The following is a 21301-nucleotide window of genomic DNA, read 5'->3' as shown; positions in this document are numbered from 1 at the left end:
TTAAGTTCAGTCTCTAGCACCCATATAAAAAGCCATATGTGATGGTGGTCCATTGTAAACCATCCCTGGGGAGATAGAGACAAGAGAATCTAATTAAATAGGTAAGCCTTGGGTTCATTTACAAAGTCTTGCCTTTTTTGTCTTTTTTTTTTTAAGATTTATTTGCTTTAATCCCAGCACTCAAGAGGCAGTGGCAGGCAGATCTCTGAGTTTGAGGCCATCATGGTCTATAGAATGAGTTCTAGGACAGGTTCCAAGGCTGTACAGAGAAACCCTGTCTCAAAAAACAAAAACAGATAATAATCATGAATATCTCTTATTTTTATTATTTCAGATTTTTATGTGAACTTTTTATAAGCTGTGCAGAATACCACACTGATGTGCTTGGTGTTACTGTTAGTCTGAGTTCAGGAATAGTCACTGTTTTGAGTGTCCTTAGTATAGACTTGGGAATGTAACACTTGATATCTGGGCAGGAAACCAAGCTACTGGTTTCCTAGAAAGGAATTTAGTTTCAAGGTTCACAACTTTTGACTCGCATACAACAAGGGTCACCTAAGATCATCCTGGATATCAGATATTTACATTAAAATTCATAACAGCGGGCTGGAGAGATGGCTCAGCGGTTAAGAACACTTGTTTTTCCAGAGGTCCTGAGTTCAATTCCATGCAACCATATGGTGGCTCACTACCACCTTGAATGAGATCTGGTGCCCTCTGCTGGCAGGCAGGCAGAAGACATAATACATAATAAATAAAAATCTTTTTAAAAATTTATAACAGCAAAATTACAGTTATGAAGTAGCAATGAAATAATTTCATGGTTGGGGTCAGCACATGAGGAACTATATTAAAAGGTTGCAGCATTAAGAAGGTTGAGAAGCACTGATTTAGTTTCCCTCAATTTAAAATGCTTACTGGTAGACTATAAATAAATGGTGCTAATTGCAAGCTATATTTGCTTATTATCTATTAGCATGTTTTTCAACATGCTTCTTATACAGATTTCTTTTTTGCTTTCAAGGATATTCTGGAACTCTTGGAAAAGAGAGTGAAGTCACGGTTTTCTCACCGGCAGATACATTTAATGAATTCATTTGATTTTCCACAATATATGAAAATATTTAAAGAACAATTATCTCTACCTGAAGAATTCCCAAATAAAGTTTTTGCTGAGAGGTGGAATGAGAATGCTCAGGCAAGTTGAAGGAAATAATAGTGGCAAAGAAATGTGTATCTTTTCATGTTACTAGAGGAATGAAATTATAAACTTCTTATTTAGGAGTCATAGACTTATCTTGTCACCTTAATTATCCCTTTTCAGAAGAACTTCAGGCTAAGAGCTTTAGCACTCTTATCAGTAGTTGAAGTTTTTGTCTATATCTAGTTAACAGTTTAGGTAATTTTTTAGCAAATTTACATAGTTTAAGTTTTATTTTCTATGTTTTGCATATTTGACAAGAGACTATATTGACAGTTCATGCTTATCCTGTACATATTTTTATTTTCCAGTTCTCATAACCGACTTCAGCTTTGTTTCATTAGTTTATTAAGAGGCTATCCAGGCTATGGCATCTTTCTTGTGTATACTATGCAACCAGACCACCACTACATTCTATCCTAGCCCTACTTATTTTGTTTATAACATTTATGCATTACTTGCAAACTTAAATTTTGTCTTTTAACAAGAGTTTAGTGCTTTCATATGACTTTTTTATTTTAACTTTGTTCTGATTCATACTTCCCCACTTATACAGTAATTATTGCTATAACAAACTACATCGGGAAATCAATTTAGAGTAGGAAGGGTTTATTTTGAGAGTATGTAGTTGAGTGTTAGGGTATAGTGGTGGGAAAGTCATGGAGGCTGGAGCTTTTGATAGCTGGTCAACAGCACCTGCAATCATCCCAGGACCCCAGGTCGGTGGGCTGGTGAATTGAAATAGATGTTGTCTTAAAGAGACACCATGACCAAGGCACTCTTATGAAGGAAAGCATTCAATTGGGGCTGGCTTACTGTCTGAGAGGGTTAGTCCATTATTATTACTGCAGGGAGCATGGTGGCAGGCAGCCATGGCGCTGGAAAGTAGCTGAGAGCATCATCCTGATCCACAAGCAGAGGGAGAGGGAGAGACTGGGCCTGGCATGGGCTTTTGAAATCTCAAAGCACACTCCAGTGACATACTTTCTTCAACAAGGCCTTGACTCCTAATCCTTTTAATATTTCAAACACTTTCACTCTGTGGTGACTATGCAATCAAATACGTAAGCCTACAGTGGCCATTCACTTAGCATTGACCATCACAACTATTATATGTAATACAGCACACTATATAAACGTGTATAATATCTTAATTTTACAAATAACTTAATTTTGGATCTTCCCTTCCAGGAGATTGTTAGTTAACAAGGCAGGTTTTACTATGCTACTGTGTCTGATTTAAGTTATCTTTTTATGGGAGGATGTTCTTTGTCATTTGCATTATTCCTTTTCTTACTGTGTTCTGGATTTTAACATCTGGATCTCTGGCCACTTGCTTTACTTTTCAATGCATAACAAAATTTACCTTTATATAGCTCTTGAGCTAATAGTGTTAATCCATTATGTTTTTGAGAGATTTACATGCAGTTTTTCATAATTAAATGTCTTCTTTTCCACTGATTTTATTATTTTTGTGCCTATTTACTCCTTTTTCTTAAGGTGACTTTACAGCCAAGGTCACCATCTATGTTGCATTATGTGTATAATTTTAAACCCATGAAAATTAAACAGAATAAAATAATGGCACTCATACTGAGCATATATAGGCTTTTGTTTGTTAATAATGCAGTATAATAATGACCTAGTTCTGTTGCTGTAGATATGAAAAGTAACTTCAGGTGAAAAGGATTTATATAGTTCTCAGGTTAGACTCCATCATTGAGAAGCCAAGACAGGAACCAGAAGGCAGGAAGTGAAGCAGAGACTGTGAAAGAATGCTGTTACTAGCTTGTTGAGTTTGCTTTCTTATACATGACAGGACTGCCTGCCACATGGTTCCGCCTACAGTGAGCTACACCCTCCCACTTCAATCCTTAATCAAGAAAATGCCTCTACAGACATGCTCACAGACCATTTTGGTTCATATAGTTCCTCAGTTATGAGCCTATCTTCCCAGGTGACTTTAGAAACTAACCTACATAAAAAACTATGTACATAGCATTTACAATGTGTTAGGCAGTATACAGAAATGTGCATCGGTGGTTACACACCCAAAATACCGTTATCTTTTCATATCACAAAATTGGATTTCTCATGCTTTGTTTGTCTAGGGTATTTCCTTGACTCAGTCTCCTATAGGCACTGAGTAATTAATATAATTAGAGATTGATGGGAAGCACTAGTCTAGATGATTTAAAAAGTGGATACAATTTAATGTTAGGATAATTTCATCTGCAGGTAAAGATGTCTGATTGGTCTTAAAGAATTCAGCTAAGACATAGTTTTGGTAGATATTTATTTAGCAAAGTAAAGCAAAAGGTTGTCCATTAGAGAACATGATGCCTCAAACACTGAATTGACTCATTGAGTCCTTTCAGGGTTTGTGGATATTTATGGGTGGCATGAGTTAGAGGTACTCTTTTCTTCTTGGCAAATCATGGTGAACCAAATCTTCCTTTTCAGTTGCTTATTTCCTAAAGTACTTCTGAAACACCCACACTCTCTGAAATATCAGGCTCTTTTGAGGATGCAGATCCTTAATTAGCATGTGAAAGTTTCCTGGCACCTCAGTTTCTGAAATGGTAGGAAGAACTAACTTCGACTTCAAGTATGTTTAGCCATAAAGAAGCATTTGTCCACTGGAAAGCACACTTATCAAGAAGCACCTACAGTTTTCTTGGTTCCCTCACACCTAACTGCATCCAGGCAGGATACCAAGGAATTAGATACAACTCTACCTTCTCTTGTTACCCTCAGGTGTGGCTACCTGACCACCCACTCTCACCTTTCTTTTTTTATTTTTCTATGGTTTGTTTTCAGGCTGTATAGCCCCCAACCAAACCTAAGTGGTAATTGATCTTTTTTCTTGTGACAGACTTACATACATCTTTGATATTTAAAAGAGACCTCGGGCTGTTAGGGCTTGCAGTTCTTAGTTTCTCTCAGGACACTCATCTTGTGCTACCTCCCTTGAGAGTAAAAAGTACTTGGAAGTCTGTCAGCACCATGGCCAGAGTTCCTCTTTTGGGTGGGGATGTGGTAAATGTGGTTGGGTGAGCTAGCCATTACTTCAGTGCTGACCTTGCAGCAGGTTGTTTGATGCCTGTAGTTTTGACAAGTCCTTTCAAAGAAAGATTAAGTGGAGCTTTAACTAGAAAAATAGATGTACTGAGAGCCTGAAATTTTAAGAGACAATAGCTTATTCCTGAAATATAGATAACTTTTGAGGTGAAAAAAGCAAAATATTTGTAGTAAAGATATAAACATTTAGTTTGTCTGTGGTTTTTGTTATTGTTTTGGGTGTTTTAGCAGGTTTTATATTTGTTTTGGTTTTTTTTTTAGAAGTCTTCAATAATTTTTTTGAAAGTATCATACAGTGTCTTTCGGTCATCCTTTTTTGTTGTATTTGTGCTGTCCATATACTCTTGATTATGGGGCCATCTGCTGGAGACTGGTCAACCTGCCAGGAACAAATAACTAACTTTCCTAGTCTTAGTTTCTCAGCTAGAATGCTAACTGGCTTTATCTTGTTCAGATAATATCAGCTGCCATGAGTTCATGAATATAGCAGTTCTGCTCTGGCTCCTAAAATCTTTCTATGCCCTCTTCTGAGATGGTTTCTACACTTTGGGGAGGAGTTGTAACATATAGATGTCACATTTCTGGCCAAACACCAACCCTCTGCACTTTGACCAGTTGTGAGTTTCTCCATTAACCACCATCTGCTACACCATCTGCCACACACACACACACACACACACCAAACAAACCTTTTTCTGATGAGGTCAGGGTGCTGAGAAGAATTTAGAGGACATAGAAGAGTAGTAGTTTTACCCCTAGGATGTCCCCAACCATAGGTTCTTGGCTGTAATTACAGTACTAGGCATGGACCTCTTGTGCAGTGGGTCATAAATCTTGTCCATAATAATTGTGACACTATGGCTACCATGATTATAGCTTGCCATGGTCATTATTTTGTTACTGTTTTTGTTTTAACTTCTTTAAGGAAAAGGGACATTAATACCAAGCAGACGACATGTGAAAAGTTATGGAACGTGCTGATGCGTCTTTCCTTGTTCTGTCACCATTGAGTTTACTCTTTTCATCTAGTGTTTTATTCAGTGCTGTTTCCTTACCTGAATCCCAATTCTCTAGAATTATTTGACTCTTGCTTCAGCAAAGAGCCCTATTGGTCTCCATATTTCTTTATCCGTTGGCGTCCTCTTAGTGTACCTGTTTAGGTTTACAAACTAGTTTGAATTGTTGATTATTACTTCCATTTTGAAGTTTCTTCACTTGTGTGACAGTTAATCTTCATGTCACCATGGAAATATACTTCAAGTTTAGACCACCATCGAGCACATTCTGCATGTATCTGTGAGTGGCCAGAAAATTTTTAACTAGAAAGGAAAGAAGACCCAATGGGAATGTGGGTGCCACCATCTCGTGTTCTGGAGTTCCATATGGGAGGGAAAGAAAAACGGGGAACTGAGCTAAGAAATAACATTCATCACCTCCATCTTCCTGCTACAGTGCTTACACATTGACACATACTGCCACAATCCCCTACCATCATGTCTTCTACTCTGTGTTGGATTGTACCATTCAAAAGGAGGACCAAAAAGTGCTTTTAGGTTAGGTATTTTTTTTCTCAGCAAGAAGAAAAATAACAAATGCATCTTGTTTTCTAGGTTGCTGTGGTCTCTGGTACATCCTTCCAGGCCTTAGTGTTGCTTTTTCTTTGCTCATTTTTCTATCTACTACTTTAATTATAACTGACGCCTCACTTCTTGAACACATCTTAATAGTCACAGGTACTCTGTGCCCTCCTCATCCCCACAATAGTTATCTTTGTTTTTCTTCTTGTTGATACATCCTCCCAACAATTGTAATTGGCTCCAGTAGACATTCTTTTTCTTTCTGTTCAGTCCCTTTGCAAATAACTGTACTTAAGGAATATTATGACTCTCTTTTGTGTCACTTTGCAAAAATCTTGCTTCTGTTCTGTTCTTATAGCTCTTCACAATCTTCCCATTACATTCACTTAATACTTCCCCTTTTTTTCAAGTATACTAACTCTCATTCTGTATTGTGCTTGTGCTGCATTCTGTTCCACCATCCCACTAGGTTGATTATATTTTTTTCTTATTAGATTGGAAATTTGGGATTAAGCTACAATATGCTTAATTTTGATTTATTGTTTTGTTTTGATTCTTTTAGTCTCTCTCAGAAGACTCAACTGTGCGTGAAGTTCTACAGAAACTTTTCAATGTCAACAAAAGCTTACGGTCATTACATACGCTGTTGGTTTGTATTTTTTAAATATATTTATTTTTGCCTGATGTATGGAAACAAAAACTACATATTAATGGAATGTTTTATACATTCACACATGGTATAATCTGTATTTTTAACATTTTTAAGTGCCTTAAACAGTTTTTAATAATAGCTATCCAGTTTCTACATTCCTACCAATGAATGGTATATAAGTCAAGAGTACTGCTTATGTATTAATGGGAAATTTTTAAACTTATAGATGCATTTAGGGCTAAATGATGTATTTATTACATTGACTATCCTAATATTTGGATATAAAACACATCTTACTTTAGTTATTGTTTGATTGATTTCATTAATACTTTTTAATTCTTCAACACAGATCCAGTACATATTTTAAGTGTATCGATGTCTCACTGTCTTTGAAGCGGGTTGTAATGGTATTTATAAATTGTCCAGTTATAAAAAGTCCAGTCTTGCTGAACTCTCGGAATTTAAAAATAGATTCTTTTAGATTTTCTATGTGGACATGCTCAGATTATCCCCAAACAGATGCATGCTCTCATTCCCTTTCTAGTCTTTGTCTTTTCTTGCCTATTGCCATGGCGTGTTGGCTCAGACTGGTGAGAGTGGGCATCTTTCTTTGTTCTCATTTTTAAGAGGAAGACATTCAGTATTTTAGTATGATATAAATTTTTGCTGTAAGATTTCTTGTACATGGTCCTTGTTAACTTCTTTTTCATTCCTAATTTGTTGAGATTATTATAAATGTGTCTTAGATTTTTGTCAGTGGATATGATCATGTTTTTCCTTTCTTTCTCTTTTTTTTTCTTTCTCTCTCCTCTCTCTCTCTCTCTCTCTCTCTCTCTCTCTCTCTCTCTCTGTCTCTCTCTCTGTCTCTCTCTCTGTCTCTCTCTGTCTCTCTCTGTCTCTCTCTGTCTCTCTAGTCCAGGCTGGCCTCCAACTCAGAGAGATCTGCTTGTCTCTGCCTCCTGAGTACTAGGATTAAAGGCATATGTCACCACCACCCAGCCATGTTTTTTTTCTTTAAGTTGTTTTGTTTTCTTGTTTCTTTTTTTTTTTTTTCTGGTGTATTTGAAGGGCTGTGTCATGCCAGGGTGTATAAATAATGTTGAAGCCAATCGATACTTGTTATGAATATTAATGTACTTTACTCCTTAGTAATGTTTGAAATTAGTCTAATATTTCTAGAAAATGATGGCACATGCCTTTCAAATATAAGGTATTTCTTGGTCCATTTTTTTCTGTATATTTTAATGAATTGAAATGAGTAATAGTGACAATGTATGAAGTAGCACATCTGCCCAGTAACCAGTTGCTTTTCTACATAGCATCTAATCTTCTCACAATAATCATTTCCCTTTATCCTTAGGTGTTTCTTCTTCCCCTTGAAAAATGCTGAAGCACCTGAGTAAACAGGTCTTTCCTATCTAGTGGGTGGGAAAGTGGGGCTCAGCTCTAGGCTTGGCTAGCAGCCTGGCCACATTGCATTTACTGACTCTTCTCCCCTTTCCTGTCTTTACTGAAGAAAATCCTCTTTCTCCATATAAACTTCTCTCTCATTAGGTTAATTCCCTCCTGCCTATCAAAAGTATACTGTCATTGCTAACAACTTGTCTAATAACGTTGTGGGTTAAGAATCTTTAGATTGAGAATCTGAATTTGTGGTTATTTGAATGAAATTGCTTTCATAAATTCATAGGGAGTGGCAATATTAGGAGGTGTGGCTTTGGTGGAGTAGGTTTGGCATTGTTAGAGGAAGTGTGTCACTGTAGAGGCAAGCTTTGAGGTCTCATATATATATGTGTGTATATATATTCATGTCACACTTTGTGGCTCAGACCACTTCCTGTTACTTGTGAGTCAAGATGTAAGAACTCTCGGCTTCTTCTCTAGCACCATGCTTCCTGCCACTATGATAATGGACTAAACCTCTGAACTGTATGTGAGCCACCCAATTAAATGTTTTCCTTTATAAAAGTTGCTGTGGTCTTGGTGTCTCTTCACCGCAATAGAAAACCTTAAGACCTGTTCCCCTTACCACCACCACCCCACCCCAAGGAGATCTAATTCCCCTTCCCAGGGCGATCTATGTGTCCCTCTTAGGGTCTTCCTTGTTACCTAACTTTTCTGGAGCTATGCATTGTTGTAGTCTGCTTATCCTTTGCTTTATGTCTAATATCCACTTATGAGTGAATACATTCCATGTTTGTATTTCTGAGTTTGGGCTAATTCATTCAGGATGGTTTTCTCTAGTTCCATCCATTAGCCTGAAAACTCCTTTTTTAAAAAAATAGGAAAATAAAGAGCCACAAATGGCCAGAGTCCCAGTTTGTAGAAGAATGAAGTCCAATCTCTCGTCCTTAACGATGGAAGTGCACATTTAACTTGATGCTGTATGTTTGTATCTGCTACATCTACAAACCCTAAATACTTGTAGCCAACATATATTACAGTGAAATTTTTATTTGAGCTGAAAACTTAGTCCTAGAAGCTGATAATTGCTTGAGTAGAACTAAATGAAGAGGATAGTTGTGTCTAAGGTTACAATTGTTTTCAAAATTTCTTACTTATAAACAGAAATTACTTACCTTTACATTTTATTTGTAAAAATTTGTATAGTGCATAGGTGTAGGTATGTGTCTGAGTTTTGAACAGTGTTCTTATTTTCAGTTTCTTCTTGTTGGACATTTCTTTTAATGCTTTTCTTTTGGACAGTAAGTAAATATGATTCAGGTGCAAAGTAATAGAGACAGCAGCATCTTTTTTTCTTTTTTTTTCCTTTTTTTTCTTTTTTGTTGTTGTTGTTTTGAGACAGGGTTTCTCTGTATTGTTTTGGAGGCTGTCCTGGAACTCGCTCTGTAGGTCACAACTCACAGAGATCCGCCTGCCTCTGCCTCCCAAGTGCTGGGATTAAAGGCGTGGGTCACTAATGCTCGGCGAGACGGCAGCATCTTAACTGGATCTGCCACATTTTCTTGAAGCAGAGTTTGAGGTTCACTTTCTCTAGTTTCTTTCTCATAAGAATAAACTATACAAATTTTTTAAAACATTCAAGTAAATAACTTTTAATACACCTTTCTTTAGATGCTTGCTTTAACTCGAGTAACAGTATCACACCCATTTATGACTTCAGCAGATCTGATGGAGGCACAGCATTTGTGTAGCTTGGATTCTAAAGCAAGTATTATACATGGTAAGAAACTGCTTTGTTAGTCCTTTAACTTTTGGATTTTAAAAGTTTGAATTTAAATGTTTTCCAAAATTATAATCAGTATTGAGCATTGTATACAGAATACATCATATACATAAAGCTTTTATTCAATAGCGTGCAGTGTATTATCACTGTTAACTTAAAGTGAAAGAAATGGTGTGCTGCCTTCCATGCCAATGGGTTTTCCAGGTGGAACTATTGATAATGTTCTCCTTGCTTACCCAAAATACTACTGTATTCGTTGCTTTTGGGTCATTTGAGATTTACTCTCGCTTTTGAGAATGGAACATTTTTTACTCCAGTGTGTGGGGTAAGTAGAGGATATGCACACCATTTTAGATAAAATTTCCAGAACTTCATAAATGCCTCCCAAAGGCATGTTATTTGAAATTATATGAAAATCACAATTTCTGCTGTTCCCTGTAGGCCATATAGTATCAAATTTTTCATACTTATATATAGTACATCCTTTTAGGTGGGTTTTCAAGACAGGGTTTCTCTGTGTATAGCTCTAGATGTCCTGGAACTTGCTGTGTAGACCAAACTGACCGTGAACTCATAGAGATCCACCTGCCTCTGCCTCCCAAATGCTGAGATTAAAGGTGTGCACCATCACTGTCCAACTTATAGTACATCTTCTTAAGTTTAGAAAAATCTTTATTTTGTAGATCACTCCTCCTCCCCTTCCCACCCCTACCACTGCCACCACAAAAAGCCAATAACAACAACTATATTCAGGGAAGTTAAAAGATTTTAAACTTAGGGTTTTTTTTTTTTTTTTTTTTAAGATAATAGTGGTTGGAATGCTGTTAAGTACAGGGGATCCCGACCTCCTCTACCCTTTAATTCCTTCACCATACAGTAGTTATTTTCTGGAGGAAGTCATTTCAGTGTCATGCAACTCAAGAGTACATCTCTCTTTTATTACAGGGCTATCAGTCTTGGAAATCTGTCTTATAATAGCAATGAAACATTTAAATGACATCTATGAAGAAGAGCCCTTTAATTTTCAAATGGTCTATAATGGTGAGTTAAAGTTGACCATTTTTGTCTGTATTTCTTCCCTGCTTCTTACTGAAGAGTACTAATATTATCGTTGCTTTCTTTGCAGAGTTTCAGAAATTTATTCAAAGAAAGGCCCATTCTGTTTATAACTTTGAGAAACCTGTGGTCATGAAGGTATGGTTTGATTTGCTTGTAGTTTTCATCAGATCCTACTTGATTTTTTATATATTTCATAACGTTTTGAATCCTTGGGTATTTTATAGAGATTCTTTGAAAGCAGAATTTGATTAACTGAAGAAATAACTTGAATAATTCTATAGGTAGCCTGTTTTATAGTTTGTGAAGACATATTGCCCTCTACTGGCTGTCCTTGGCACTTGCATAATGCAAAGGAACTACATTGCCTTATATTACAACTGTAGTGACCCTGTCCTTTTCCAGTCCACAAGTTGGCAATTACAGATGTTAAGATGTATCCATACAATACACTCCTCCACTACAAAGAAAATGTGAATCATATTATATAGTCTTAGGTTTTCTAGTAGGCATAGGAAATAAAAGGTCAAAAAGCTTATAACAATATAACTCAGCCTATTAAAAGCATTTCCAAATCTGTGATTAAATATTTTATAGTTTATTTTATAGCTTCAAAATTTGGCATACTTATAGAAAATTACAACAAATCCCAACTTAATATTCATAAGAAATTTGTTCTTAAATTTATTAAAACTATAGCTAAAAAAGTAGATTTACACTTTAAAATTGTACCAAATATACTCATTTTTCTAAATAAAGTCTTAGCGTTTTAAGTTTATATTTAATGGAAACTAAATAAAATATACAGACCCACATATTTTAAGGGCTTGGTTATCCAGTGTTGGCACAATGTGGTTGGGGAGGGGGCTATATGGGAGTAAACGTCTTCATTTTTAAGCAGTAGAAGCCTGATCTTTGACTTTCATTACAGAGTATAGTCTGTGTTTCTTTTCCTTTAGCAGTTTTCACAGTGAGCACAAAGTCACTCCAGTTCTTCAGGTAGCACTAGTTGTAGCATTCTTCCCCTAACAACCTGTCTGGTTGTCTGTAGTTGTATAAAGGGCACCTGAACATGTTTGGGAATAATTTGTAGTTGCTTGTTTGTACATTTTAAATTAGGGGTATAGTTTGCAACTTGAAAATACAAAATATTTTTTCAGTTGTGTTCAGCTGAAGAATCTAATGTTTTCTCATTTTACAAAATGAATGACATGTAAGCCTTTTCCATAAGAACCTGTATGATTAGCAGAATATATTGTTGTGATACTTTTCACAGTGAACTGTAAGAATAAAATGCTCACAAATCTGTTTCACTGTGTTGCTATTTTAGTATGGCATCAGAGTATAGTTATTTTTTTCTTTAATAACAAAAGTATCAAGGTTCTAAAAGTACTATGGGTTGTAGCGTTAGAGGCAGCAAACACTTAAGAACTCTGTTAACGTGACTAAGAGGAACATGGATGGGAACTTTGCTGACAGGTGGTAAAACAAACATAGCACCATCCCCAGGTCTCTACCACCTACAGAGTCTATCAGTCCAATAGACCTTAGTGTACTCTGGGCCTTTCTTACCGCTACCTATGTTACAGTTGTTAAACTTTTTTGTTCTTTTAATTTTTATTTATGCTTAAATCAGAGTAGTTATTTTCATACAATATATTCCAATCTGGGATTCCCCTCCCTCACTGAGATCCTTCCCACCTCCTCACCCTTCTACCCCCCACCCCCAGGATAACAGTCAAGCAAATAGAAAGACAGGCAAGGATAAAACAAAATGAACAAACTGACAGACAAAATGAAACAATGAAATAGCAGGGGAAAGCACAATGTGGGCATAGACAAAAACAGAACCCATAAAAACAAAATTGGAAACCATAACATACAAGCAAAAGACCAGTTTGGGAAGTAGGGGGTGATGCCAAAGCATCAGTCGAGACACACACAAAAGAGATCTTCAAAGACCTGAGTTAATTTTATATTGGCCATCTGCTACTGGACACGGTCCCTGTCCTTAAGTGTGGTTTGTATTCCCAGAGAGACTCCCGTGGAGAAACTAAGTTTTCCTTTGTGAGAGGTTGTTAGTTGGGACTAGATTGTTGGTTGGGGCTGGAAGATGGTGTCTACTTCGTCATCTCAGCACTTAGACCCTTATCTGGCTTGGACCTGTGCTTGCTGTCACCGCCTCTCAGTTCATGTTCCTCAGTCCTGTTGTGTCTGGGTGACACTTATTTCCTTGGTAGCCATTCCCCCTGGCTCTTAGAACCTTTTTGCCCCCTTTCCCAGAGTTTCTTTGAGCCATAAGGTAAGGGGTTTAATGAAAAGAATCCTATTTAGGACAGGGGTTTTCCAGGGTCTCCTGTTTTGTACTTTGTCCAGGTGTGGGTCTCTATTAGTTCCTATCTGCAGGAGAAAACTTCTTTGATGTTGGCTGAGTGGTCTATTGGTATATAGCTGTTTGTTTAATGTACAGTAAGGCTTTGAGATTGAAACAAACTGCAACTTTTAGTAACCTATTTAATCAGTCTAACAGATTCTTAGGTTTTTAATATCAAAGCAGTAGACAAAGGACTGGAGCTATATAGCTCTGAAGTGGAATAGGTAGAGTAGGTGCTGAAAAGAGGAACCTGTGATACAGAATGAGCCTCAAAACTTTATTATTGATTCAGGAAAAGTTAACAGTGTAGTTTTTATGGATTTGATTAGACTTGGTGTTTGAGGGACTACCTGTTTTTGTTTGCTGGTGCTAGGCCACCAGTTTATACTGCTGAGCTAAATTTCCATTCCCTAAAAGTTATTTTAGCTTTATTGGTGTCTTTCCTGTTCTCTTTCTTCTGTTCTTCCTCCCATCTGTCTTGAACAAAGTTGTAGTGTATAAAGAAAAAGATTTTATAGCCCAGGTGTGATGGTGCACACCTTTTATCCCAGCACTTGAAGAGGAACGTGGATCTCTGAGTTTGAGAACAGCTGGGAAATCCTGTCTTGAAAAAAACCTTTTTAAATAAAATATAAAACATTTTAACATAAATTCAAGTATAGAGATGTGCATTTGGGGAAATTTGGTTCAAATGTGCTGATTTATCTTTAACCTGCCTGTTTCACAGCTGGCTAAAACTATCCTGGATTAGCATTTTAGTCTAAACTACATTTTTTATCTTTCAGGCATTTGAGCATTTACAACAATTGGAATTAATAAAACCAATGGAAAGAACTTCAGTCAATTCACAGAGAGAATACCAGCTAGTGAAACTACTTTTGGATAATACTCAAATTATGAATGCCCTACAGAAGTACTCCAACTGCCCTACAGACGTCAGGCAGTGGGCAACCTCCTCACTAAGTTGGCTGTGAACATTTTAAGTACATTTCTGTAAAGAACTAGAAGCTACTGCCCTCTATCTAACAAGATGTTATTATATTCCTTTGTTTATAAAGATTGTTTATGAGAAACCTGCATTATCTTGGCTTATGTGTTGAGTCGTGACTATGCACACACAGTCCTATTGATTTAAATTACACTGTTATGGGGATAGTCCCTATGATGATTTAAGTGTACATTCTCGGTCTACTTTTGTTCAGAAGGGATAGATTTGCCATCTAACATACCTTAAAGAATTCCAGGGAAACTGCTTCCACAAAATAATGAGAAGTATTTGCAGTGTTAGCTGTTTGCATCAAAAAGGAATTCCCTAAGAACAGAATGTCATTCAAAGGTTCTCATCATAAATTTAAAGACCTAACCTAAAAGTAACAGAGGTTGAGGTTTAACCATTCACTGGCTTCATTTGTTCAAGAATATTTCACAGTAATATTTTATAACTTATAAAACATATCACCCACCTGTGTGCAATTTATTTATAAAGAGTTTAACTGCAAAATTAAATAGTACTTACAGATTAGAAAACATACCAGTGGTAGTATCCAGAATCATAGTATGGGAATGTCTGGTGCCTGGTGTTCCCTAGAATGAAGCTTGGTTTGACTGACACTAAAGCCCATGTTAATAAAACTGTTTTTACAGAATACTTTAAGAAATAATTTAGCTTTTACAAAATGGCAAATATTAAGATTTCTGTGCATTAGAGTTCCACATCATAGGTGAAAACCTACTTCCCTCATATGCAGCCTTGCCTTTCCTACAGTAAACCATGTTTAGCCTGCTATGTTTTAAGACTTTTTCCCGGCCCTATCTCATTAAGTTTAAGGTTTGCATAGTGGTTTCATGACACAGTCCGCACATTTTCAAGGATGATTTTTTCCAAAATACTTAGCATGGTAGTATTACTAATAATAAAAGCAAAATTTTCTTCTTAAAACAACTGTAGCAACAGGACAAGGAGTCTATAGTCCCAATATGTAGGAGTCTTGTCAAAAGAGAATCCAACATTTGTGGCCAGTCTGGGCTACATAGTGAGAGCCTGTCTCCAAAAAAAACAACAGTCCCTCTCTAAAGAACCTAATAAAATGACATGAGAATTTCAAGCTTAGATGCTGCTTAAAAAGCTGAGTCCTCTGCTTTCCTGGCTGGGTAACAAAGATCTAGTTGAACAGTGTGTTCAATTTTAAAAACAGGCAAGGTAAACTTTTGTTTTTATTAACTGATAAAAAATGAAGTGGTAGTAACTATTAAGGTCATACGAGTATAGGTATAGCCATTGCAAGATTTTTAGCTAGTTTCACCTCACACATTGCTTAAACTACATTTATTAAAACTAATAAAAGTATGAGTTCCTAAAAAAATGTAAAGGTGTATGGCATGAAAGTATATGTCTGTAATGTAGAATTTACAGCTTCAGAGGTAGAAACAAGAGCTTCAAACTAGTCTGAGTTGTCTTTAAAAAAAAAAATGAATGTAGACAAAGTATGACTTGAGGATTCTCTGCAATGAAGAAAAATATTGAAATCAACTCAAGAGTCCTCTGGGTCAATAGATGGAAAAACAACCAAAAAGGACTTAGGCTTCTTCCATGTGGCCTGCTGAAACTTGGATCTTATTTAAAAGGCATCTCTGATTTATATGCAGACACATACATATTTCTGAGAAATTAAAATCTGTTGTTCAAACTTCCATATGGTAATGTCTTATTAGTAAGGACATATTACCTACTGATCTAAAGAATGAGACATTGCAGAACATTCTGTGAAAACTGGCATTTCTGTGACAGTCATGGTGGCAGTCCACCATTGCCTTTTGATTTCACTTAGATGATATTGAAAGCAATCTAAGCATCGCCTTCACCTTTGTCCTGAGCGCACAGAATCTGATCAAATGCACTGGCTTTACCAACAATGCTCTGCATGCCTTCCATGGGCAGTAAGGACCGACACAGACACAGGGTAGAAATACAGTCTTGATTAGACAACAGTGGAAGGAAAATGCCCTAATTCATGAACCTCTCTGCTTTTATGACATGTATTCTTGAAAACCTCAAGGCAGAAACCTCACTGTAAATTGGAAAACTGTTACTCTCTTGAAGAACATGCATAGCTAAAGAAAAACTGCATGTACAAATAATACCATATTCATTTTTTTTATTTAACATGGGGAATGGAATGGGGATAGCATACATTTTATTTGTACAATATTTAACAATCACTTATTCAAGGTGGGATTTTATGGGATTTTTTTTTTCGTTTTTAGCTTTCCGTTAAATACTTGCAGAAAAAAAAAATAGCAAGTACAATATGACAGTAGTACAACAACCTGTGCCCAAAACACTGACAAGAAATACAGAGTAAAGCTAAAATAATTGTTTACCAATATTCTGAGAGGTAACAAATAGGGAGATACGGGTTGAGACTGCATAAAAAACGTACTGCTGGTTGAATATCTGAGGTAAATGATGTTTAATCAAGATGCTACTTGTATCTTTGTCCATAAATTGTAAATAATTTTATGCACATTATACCAAATGTTCCTAAAAAGTAATTTTTCAAAAAAGTAAAAAAGAGAAACTGGAAAATATCTGATGAAGCATTTTTTTAAAAAACAGTAATCAGTCTATTCCACTAAACTACCATCTATCTGGTGAGGGTTTGTTCCCAACCATTTGAATTTTACTTAAACGTGACTATTAAGGTTAAGAAAAGGGGACAGAAGCGATGTTTTCCTAATTTTGTGATACATGATTCTAGTTTTAAATCCAAGCGTGTTGGACTTTTTTTGTTGTTGTTGTTTGTTTTTCCTTGGTTGTATTTTCAGAATATCACCACGAAAGATAGTGCAAGTTCATGGGACCAATCATTGAGGCACAGTCTCTGTTCTGGAATTCACAAGGTACCTGTAATAAAACGTCCAAACAAGAATCACAAATCACATGCTAAAACTCCTAGCATCTAAAATACATACAAGATCTGTGCAGGGCATAGAAAGACTTCAAATAAATTCAAACACTGGTTAATCCATCTGTCCTATGGCAGTTGATCATAAAGCATTTCTCACAGGAGATCTGGGCAAGGTAGAATAAGAAGAGCAGCAGTTCTGGTGGGTATCAGAAAGGCAAAGTACAAGACATCATGAGGAGCACCATACACAAAGTTACAGGGGTTTAAGTTTGCCATCTCCCTCAAAAAAATCCTTCTCATTCTTTGATCTTCCTTTTTCAGTGTCCTAGCTCAAAGCTTTTTATCTGCCCACTCTGCACTTACTGTAAACCAAACACTAAAATGCCCTGCAAAAGAAAGTTTTAACAAGACTAGGTATAAGGACAGGTAGTCACTGGAACATTCTTACTTTACTGCTTAGAAAAAAGGCTTTCTGTTAATGTAGTTCTCAAGAGAATACAAGTTTTAAATTTCATAAGCTAGATTTAAGTACAATGCCCAAGATTTCTAAAGTTTTCCCTAGCATGAAGACAAAGCATTTTCTATCATGAACCAGTCTTGGTAACATTTTGTCTGTAGTGCTTTCCTAAGCCAGACAGTCACAATATCCCTTATCACTTTTAAAAAAGAGGTTGAATGTTTACAATCAGAAATTTGTTTATGGAGATTAACAATTTTCTTGTATGCACATTCTCTTACGTTTTGCTGGATTAGTTTACAAGTGGAAGCAAACCTAAATCAAGAATTTGGGAGGTCAAATATGTAGAAATCAGAACAGTGAACACTGAACTGGGCAGTTATAGGAACACAGTGAGACCTTGGGTACATGAACAAAGCACAATTCTCTATGGGGTGTGGCATACAGACAAATAAATGGTATTACTCTCTCCTCCCTGCTTAGAGTCTGCTGACCTATGTACTACTTACAATTAATTTACTCTTCCCAGAGATTAGTGCACATAAAATGTAGTGTATGATGTCTTAACCATCTGAAGATAATGCATTCACAGTGAGCTCCTGATAGTAACATGTAAAAAGTTTATAAAATTAATGTATGGATGTTAAAGTGACTCGACAAAAAATGTATATAACATAATACTGGCTATTTGTTGGTAATCTAAAAATTCAGGGAATTAATCTTTCACTTGGGCTTATGTAAATTTGAGGGAAGAAGCCAATTGTATTCTAATGTTACACTGTTTTTAAAAGCACTCTGGCACCTACTTGTCATCAATTCCATTTTCTTAACAAGGATAAGGCATGAACTATCTAGAGTTAGCTGTAAAGTAACTTGGGGGAGGCTAGGCCGTGTTCCTTATAACCACCACTGGTTACCTCTAAATGTCATTGCATATTTTAAGTTGTAAGTTCAACTTGTTATCCCTGATTTGATTTAAAGCAGTAATATCTGAAATCTGTGCTTAAAGGTCAGTATCTCTATCCTAAGATAATTCTCTTCATATCACAGACATCAAATATTACTCTGACAAGATGGCACCACACAGCATAGTGATAGTTACACGTCTCAAAGCAGAGTGAGGAATTCTGAGTAATGACACTTCCTGAGGTGATCCTAAAACAGTGAGAAGAATATCCCACACACTGTTTGGTAAAGAAAAAATACACCACAATTTTATATATATAAATAGGAAAAAAATCTATTTTAAAAGATAAAATGAAGAGCTTTCCAGTGTCACAGCTCACTTAAAATTTTCTAAATCATGCTTTATGTTTTCAAATATTTCCCAAACACAGCACACCTTAAAGAAAAAAGTACTATTTAAGTATGCAATACTTTGGGACCTGGATATAAGATGAAGGGAAGGAGGGGAAATGACACCATTTTTTTTTCTATTTCAAAAACAGCACTTTGTTTTCCCTAAATTACAAGCCAGCACAAGAAAAGCTAAAACACTGCTTTACAAATAGCCACTTACTATTGGCACTAAGCATAGCTTACCATTTTTTCTTAAATAACACAGTGAATTTGTAATACATTGTTATAAAACATGGATTGATTTATTCAAATTTTGTTAGTGTTTTCAATCTTATAATTTAGCAACCGTGGAACTGAGGTATACCTTGTTGAGGGAGGTTAAAGTAATGCTTGGAAGCCTCTTTACTGTACCCCACTTTGATGACTTTATGTACACAGAACAGCAGCACACTACACATTCACAAGCTGTGTCATGTTGGCATTACAATAGTCATTTATAGAAACAACAGCAAATGCAATAAAAAGTTACCCTTTTAAAATCTGAAATGAAAAGTTTTTGATTTAAAAAAAATAGCAGTAGTTCATTTAAGGAATTAGTGTCTTCTGACAGACATTAAAATCTGATGTCAGTTTTCAAATACTTGATTAGCCAGGTCCAAAAGGTCCTTGATTTGGAGAGAGCCACATTCTTCATGTACATTTTTCAGAAGTTCTTTATGATTTGCAGCTTTTCCCTTAGACTCCCCTTCACATCTGTGCTGCAGATGATGCAGTACGTCTCCCAGAGCCATGTGTTCCACAAGGGGCTGCTTGTGTACATGTCCCGGAGGCATCCTACTCATTTCACACAGAAAATACACTAAGCAGTTTCCTTAGCTTAGCAGCTCCAGCTCCGAGTCCCAATTCTCAGTGTGTATAGATGACGCCACCATCATAGACTAGATTCTTTGGGAGGAAAGTCAACGTTTGTCACCATTGTGACCACTGTTACAATGTCCTCTGTAGTAATGATATTTGTTAGTCTTTGCATCTGGGTAATTCTTTCACCTACACATCCAGCTGATAACCTAGCTTCTGCATCATGATCCCAACATTCTTCTATCGTTTCACAAAGCATTGCCATTCCCTACGAGGAGAAGAATAGTCAAACATAACAGCTATTGTTTCCAGATAGATAAAGAAATAGCTATTTTCATGGGTCACAGTTTCTTGATCAGCCAATTTTGATCAGCACTCACTCTGGCTCTTTTAAATGAACTTATTATGGCTCAAACTCTTGATCCTTCTGCCTCAAGCCTGTGAGATACCATGGCTGGATCAAAACATTTATTGAATGTCATTTTACATACCAACAAAATAAGTAACTTTTCCAAGCATTAGGCATCCACAACATGTATATGTTTTTAAGTTCCAAATATCCAGTGTTCATAAATCTGATCATCTCAATGCCTGACCTTTTCAAGTAGACTCACAACCAGGTCTAATGGGTACCAATTTTTCAAAAAAAAAATCATTTTCTTAGTAGATACCAACATTTCTCCCTTGCATTTAAAATTAAAAGGCCACCCTTGAATCTCTGGCTTTAGGGTGTAGTTACTTATTTCTATTTGGGTTTCAAGTAATACTAACATCAAATCACCAGCACAATTCTATGCTGTTCTGCCTGTTCTAACTGTAAAGTCAAGTCTTAAGTAAATGAAATAAGACTTCATGGAGTAGAGAAAACATGGTGCTTAGTTAAGTGTTTAAATGACTTCCATTACAAGGTAATGATCAGCAAGACTATTGAGGTTTCCATGGGCCAGGCATCTGTTTCCTCATGGAGCTTTCAAAGCAAGAGATACTTGCTTGAACTTAACTTGACCACTGAGGGAAGAGCCTTCTCTGCAAGGCTCTGTGACTTCAGACAAAGCCCTAATTCTGCCTCTGAACTCCAGTACAAAACAGCTGTGTGAAAATCACCTTCCCAGAAGAGAGATGCACAGAAATTTCAAATGAAAGAGTGGATAAACTTACTGCATGTTTCTGCCAATAATCTCTTAAAACAGGCCTCTTTTTTTTATGCACAACAACTTCCTGCATATCTTCAAGAGACGGATGCTGGCCAATTTCCTCCTCAAATGGCAACATATACTCATCTACAGGTCCTGAAATATAAGAGGAAAGCAATTTTAATTCTTCCTGAATAGTACAAGCTCCATCAATGCTACACTCTATAATGAGAAAAGATGGACCCCATCTATACTACTGGTATCACAAATGGACAAGAATCTTACTGTGAGAAATCAAAAGGTCTGTTTTTAGGAGTTTTTATGGCTACTTGTTTAGGACAGGATCAAGCTAATTAGTTTTGGCTGACTCTGAACTCTTAATCTTCACAATCAGCCTCAACAGGCTGTTTTGAAACACATATGCTGAAAGCCTGTGTCCATGTATGACAAAGAACTGTCAGTATTTACAAACCAAAGCTATAAATCCTCTTCTAAAGTTCATTTCCAGCAGTTCCTAT

The 21301-nt window shown here is 36.3% G+C and overlaps 2 protein-coding genes across 5 annotated transcripts in view; one reads left to right on the top strand and one right to left on the bottom strand.

The window, feature by feature from the left end:
* Positions 1 to 14201, top strand: part of Orc4 (origin recognition complex subunit 4) — a 35059-nt gene extending 20858 nt beyond the window's left edge. For all 3 annotated transcript variants that reach the window (XM_013112603.3, XM_013112605.3, XM_013112604.3), the window contains exons 9-14: positions 1025 to 1198; positions 6422 to 6508; positions 9587 to 9695; positions 10644 to 10739; positions 10825 to 10892; positions 13914 to 14201. In XM_013112603.3, coding sequence (XP_012968057.1) covers positions 1025 to 1198; positions 6422 to 6508; positions 9587 to 9695; positions 10644 to 10739; positions 10825 to 10892; positions 13914 to 14102 — 723 coding nt within the window. In that variant the 3' untranslated portion in view covers positions 14103 to 14201. The remainder of the gene's footprint in view (positions 1 to 1024; positions 1199 to 6421; positions 6509 to 9586; positions 9696 to 10643; positions 10740 to 10824; positions 10893 to 13913) is intronic.
* Positions 14202 to 16266: 2065 nt separating this feature from the next.
* The window catches only part of Acvr2a (activin A receptor type 2A), a 74661-nt gene continuing 69626 nt past the window's right edge, over positions 16267 to 21301 (bottom strand). For both annotated transcript variants that reach the window (XM_013112602.3, XM_005068951.4), the window contains 2 exons: positions 20809 to 20939; positions 16267 to 19918 (listed from right to left, as the gene is read on the bottom strand). In XM_013112602.3, coding sequence (XP_012968056.1) covers positions 19724 to 19918; positions 20809 to 20939 — 326 coding nt within the window. In that variant the 3' untranslated portion in view covers positions 16267 to 19723. The remainder of the gene's footprint in view (positions 19919 to 20808; positions 20940 to 21301) is intronic.

The sequence above is a fragment of the Mesocricetus auratus genome, unplaced genomic scaffold (assembly GCF_017639785.1).
Source record: "Mesocricetus auratus isolate SY011 unplaced genomic scaffold, BCM_Maur_2.0 Super-Scaffold_100004, whole genome shotgun sequence".
Lineage (NCBI taxonomy): Eukaryota > Metazoa > Chordata > Mammalia > Rodentia > Cricetidae > Mesocricetus > Mesocricetus auratus.
This window is presented reverse-complemented; position numbering and strand designations above follow the sequence as displayed.